Genomic DNA, 4,963 nt, shown 5'->3' on the forward strand with positions numbered 1-4,963 from the left:
ATGGAAGTGACAAACAGACACGTGAGCATAAAGAAGAGCGTCGACAATGGAAAGCCGAGCGAGTCCGATTTCGAGATCAAATATTCGACTCTGTGCCTCTCTGCCACACCCGGTTCCAACGAGGTCGTCCTGAAGAATCTCTACGTTTCGATCGATCCGTACCAAGTAAACCGCATGAAAACCCACAGCTCTCTCCAGAATATGTCTATCTATACGGCGGCTTTGATCCCGGGACATGTAAGATAGATTAATTAAGTAATCAAGACTTATTTACACATGTTCTTTTAAATATGATAGTTGACATAATTTATTTTTGGGTCCATTAGGAAAATAGTCAATTTAAACATTTGACAAAAATAGTCAACGTTTGGTAAATCTTAAGTAATTATCTAAATAGCCAGACTATTGCCTAAGATAAATAGCCACTTTCATATATTAGGTCACGTCATTATTTACGGCTATTTATCTAAGATTTACCAAACGTTGACTATTTAGCAACGTCAAACGTCTAAATTGACTATTGCCTAATTTAGGTCAATTTTTCTTAAAATGTGGCGCTTGTGGGTAGTTTGCCTAATTTAGGTCAATTTTTTTTTAAAATGTGCGATCAAACTTGTCTTTATTTTTTTTGAAAAAATATGGTAAAATGGTTAGGTCATTTAAAAAAAAAAAAAAAAAAAACCAAGTCAGCTACACTCAGGTTTCAACAAGAATACAATTTGTGGATCGCCGCCCACTTGAGATTCACCTGAAAATTGATTTTGTGATCACTTTTACACGTGAAATTGTTTTTTTTTTCCTTTACTACCATAAACATAAGGCCACTCATGTGTCCCACACTCGAAATTCTGGAAAGAAATTGACAAAAAATTTACAAAAAGTCCACGCGTGCTAAATTTTCGAATTTCATGGACTAGTGATGCAAAAACTGCCAGAACGCCTGATATTTGGGAACAAGAAATACAAATAAACAATTATCAATTACTAAAAAGTTGTCGATTGGATAATCATTATTATATTTATTTAATTTTCGTTTGGATAGAGTATCGAGACGTATGGCGTCGCGAAAGTGGTATCGTCGGCGAATGTAGAGTTTAAGGAGGGAGATTTGGTGGTTGGGATGATCACTTGGGGAGAGTATTGTGTGCTCAAAGGAGAGTATATGCTGAGGAAGCTTGACACCATGGGCTTTCCTCTCTCCCACCATGTCGGAATCTTTGGTAATAAATTTAAGAAAAATTACATAAATTAAGTCACCTCAAATGTCACGATTACTATTTAGCCAACGTTTCATAAAATTTTCAAATACAACCACGGATGTTGATGTGACAAGATTAATCCCCATGACTTCTACGTAAATAACCATTTATTTATGTTATTTTACCTTCGTTCATTTTGGTCAATGGCCAAAATACGAAATTAATAGAACATTGGCTATTTCGCAAAACTTAAGTTTGCTATTGACTAGTTGGCTATGGATCCCTAAATTTTTTTAAAAAAAAATCGAACAGTAAATACATAATATAGCAATAATAAATTTTTTCTCATTTTAGTGTAATGACTCTCTAGATATATAGTCATATAAAAAATAGGCTGGTTTGCAAAGTAATGTATACTAAACAATCAATATATATTAAACCGGTTGAAAATCTTTCATGCGATAAAGCATAATTTACCAATCAATATGCTAAGTTTAGGAAGCAGAGTCCAAGCTTCGAATATTAGTTTAAAAAAAAAATTCTTACCACCAGTAAAAAAAAATCTTGGGAAAATGATAGAGGAGGCTAATTTGTAACATTTTAAAGTTAAAAAGAAAAAGAGAAAAAAAAATTAAAAAAATATTTTAAAAAAAGAATTGAGAGGAGGTTATAGTCCCCTGGCTAATTTGTAACATTTTAAAGTTAAAAAGAAAAAGAGAAAAAAAAATTAAAAAATTAAAAAAATATTTTAAAAAAAGAATTGAGAGGAGGTTATAGTCCCCTGGCTCCGTCCTTGGGTATCCATATATAAATTTGCATTGGCTAATCAAACAATGATAAAATAGATGATAATAAATTCTATGAGAATTTGGATATGAATATGCATTTTTTTTTGTGTGTTATAGAAATTTAATTTTGTTTTTGTTTTTATTATTTGTAAAAGCATCCAGCGGACTAACGGCATACGCGGGGTTTTTCGAAGTGTGCAAGCCAAAGAAGGGCGAGAAAGTGTTTGTATCCGCAGCTTCTGGCTCAGTTGGCCATTTGGTGGGCCAATATGCCAAGCAATTTGGCTGCTATGTTGTTGGTTGTACCGGTAGCAATGAAAAGGTACGTAAACTAATTCATGGTTAATTACTTTCTATGTCGAATAAGAATACGATGCTACCTTTCTTAGGTTATTGATTCAGTTTTGAAGTTTGATAAACAACAAATATATTAAGAGAAAGTTTATGTCTTTAGTTATTTTTTTTTGCTTTCGGTATATTTTTTTTCTTCGAATCCACGAAATCAAGCTTTATCGTGTTTTTAGATATACCAAGGGATCAGCAAAAATTCCAAAATTTGAAAGATCTTGACTAATAATAATAGTAACTAAAATTGGATCAGTTCGGTTCGGTTTTCAAATCTGAATTTTCGATTTTAAAAAATTTGGGCCAATAATTGGTCTAGTTTAGTCCAAAACAAAGATTCGATTATCCAGTTTCTTAAATTCAATATCTTGTGTTAATATCCGATTTTCAAAATTCGATTTAGACAACCCTAATTTCAAGATTTATATGTATTCTACAATTTCCGCAGCATTAATTTTTAATAATAATAAGAAGAAAAAAAATTCAAAACCTTTTAAACTTGTTTCCATGTTTCAATAGGCAGATATGCTAAAGGAAGAGTTTGGATTTGATGAAGCATTTAATTACAAGGAAGAGACAGACTCGAAATCAACTCTTAAAAGGTAAATCAAATGGTCGCTTAATTTTTTTTATTTATTTTATTAACAAAAAATTAGAAAAATGGCCAACTTAAACGTTTGATATTGCTAAGTAACCAAGGTTTGGTAAATATTAGGTGAATAGCCATAAATCATAACGTGACTTAATATGGTAATGACTATTTACTTAATTTTACGTTTGTAAATATATAAAATTGTATATTTACTTAATATTTACCAAAACTTGACTATTTAGCAATTCTCAAGGTTTAAGTTGACTATTTTTCTAAATTACCCTTTTATTAATGGTTTTATGTGCCGGTTAAACCGCCAGTGCATGTGTCGTTAATGATGAAAGTCTTTGCTTGGTTCAGAAAACAAAACTCAAACTTTGCTTCATGATTTAACTCTTTTTTTTTTTTTTTTTTTTTTGTAGTTCTAAACTTCTAATTGAACATGTGAAGTATGTGAGGTTGTATTTCAAAATAAATTGACAATAATTAGAGCAACTCGTGACATTTATAAACACCTCGTTAGTTCTTATTTATTTTTAAAGTGGGATTCTTAATAGAACGAATATATTTTTTTATAGCTAGAACAGCAGGATATATATATATATATATATATATATATATATATATATGTATATATAATATTGTTTCCAATCAAAATTTTAAGTTTGTAATTAAATTGGTGCATTCGATCGTTAAATAGATAAAAAAAAACTTAAAAATAATTAATTTTCCACTTTAACTGCACAAAAGTTACTGAATCATCCATAATTTGGGTGAGTTAAAATTAATTTAAATCAATGATATAAAATATATATTCTAAATTTTAGACATATCCAACAAAAAAAATTTGAGAAAATGTACAACTTCCTATTTATTTGTAAATATAAGTTCACCATAAATATCACAAAATATATAAATGAAGAAACTAACTTCTAATATAGAACTCCAAATATCTGAAAGATAACAACTCTAAACTAAAATACTAAAATCAATGACCAAAATCGAGTCTATGCAACACCTGCTAAAAAGATTCATCACTTCATTAAACATGTTTTATATTTTTTTAGGTATTTCCCCGACGGAATAGACATCTATTTCGATAATGTCGGTGGAGATATGCTTGAAGCAGCGATAGAGAACATGAATGTGCATGGTCGCATCGCAGCTTGTGGAGTGATCTCCGAATACACAAACACGGAAAAACGTTATGTGCCGAACATGCTCGACATAATCTACAAGAGAATCATGATCCGTGGATTTTTGACAGCCGATTTCATGGACCTCTATCCCGATTTTATTTCGGCTACCGCCGAGCCTCTTCGCTCCGGCTGCCTCAAGACGCTCGAGGACATTTCGACCGGCTTGGAGAGTGTTCCTTCGGCTTTTGTTGGGCTCTTTAAAGGGGGCAATGCTGGGAAGAAAATTGTGAAGTTGGCCGACGAGTGAATTTTATTTTGATGAATAAATGTGGGAAGTGCTTGGTGTTTTTTTTTTTTTAATAAATTTTATAATGGAGTGATTGTCGTTTATATGTAAGAGTTATGAGAGTTGTTATCAATTTTTTTTTAATGTACCGATGCTACTATTTTAACGATAATTTTAGGACCACCTCATAGTTTTAAACCTTCTATAAATTCTCATTTTTTTTTTAATTTTAAAACAATATTGTCCTTATTTCTAAAAACTATAAATCACAAAGAAACACTGACAACATAAGTATTTATGATAACAATTAACTCGGAGTTGGGAAATTAAATTTTAAAAGAACGTACAAAAAGTTATTTCTTATTAAGAAATTATACAAACTAAGTCACTTTAAACGTTGAGATTGTCAAATAACCAATGTTTGAAAAACTTAAAAAAAAATAGTCAATTTCGCTTACGTGACTATCCAATAAAAAATTTAATCCCAATTATAACTTGAGAGTGTAGGTGGCTATCCAACAATTACGTGGCTATTTTTTTCATTCAACTCTCTCTGATCGCTTTTAACCCTACATACATGTCCATTACCGTCTAGCAAATTCCTTGCACAATAT

General features: G+C 30.9%; 1 protein-coding gene across 2 annotated transcripts; it reads left to right on the forward strand.

Annotated features, from left to right (window-relative positions):
* On the forward strand, positions 1–4,484 carry LOC149398016 (2-alkenal reductase (NADP(+)-dependent)-like). Of its 2 annotated transcripts, none has more exons than XM_089615504.1 (5): positions 1–237; positions 1,043–1,220; positions 2,143–2,313; positions 2,856–2,936; positions 4,090–4,484. In XM_089615504.1, the coding sequence occupies exons 1-5, from the start codon at positions 1–3 to the stop codon at positions 4,368–4,370; spliced, it is 948 nt and encodes a 315-aa protein (XP_089471630.1). In that variant the 3' UTR covers positions 4,371–4,484. The 2 variants fall into 2 exon arrangements, with proteins under 2 accessions (XP_089471630.1, XP_089471628.1); XM_089615502.1 differs by having other exon boundaries at positions 2,856–2,934; positions 3,992–4,484.
* The last annotated feature ends 479 nt before the right edge of the window (positions 4,485–4,963 follow it).

This window comes from Urtica dioica, chromosome 5 (genome assembly GCF_054948205.1).
Source record: "Urtica dioica subsp. dioica isolate 48M chromosome 5, U.dioica_male_clone48M_v1_H2, whole genome shotgun sequence".
NCBI lineage: Eukaryota > Viridiplantae > Streptophyta > Magnoliopsida > Rosales > Urticaceae > Urtica > Urtica dioica.

Bases quoted from the DNA above. Each gene is read 5' to 3' on its own strand.
- LOC149398016 (XM_089615502.1), top strand. From the start codon at position 1: ATGGAAGTGACAAACAGACACGTGAGCATAAAGAAGAGCGTCGACAAT. The intron at 2,314-2,855 runs GTAAACTAATTC...TTCAATAGGCAG, and splicing joins CGGTAGCAATGAAAAGGTAC to ATATGCTAAAGGAAGAGTTT. The intron at 2,935-3,991 runs GTAAATCAAATG...ATATTTTTTTAG, and splicing joins TCGAAATCAACTCTTAAAAG to GTATTTCCCCGACGGAATAG.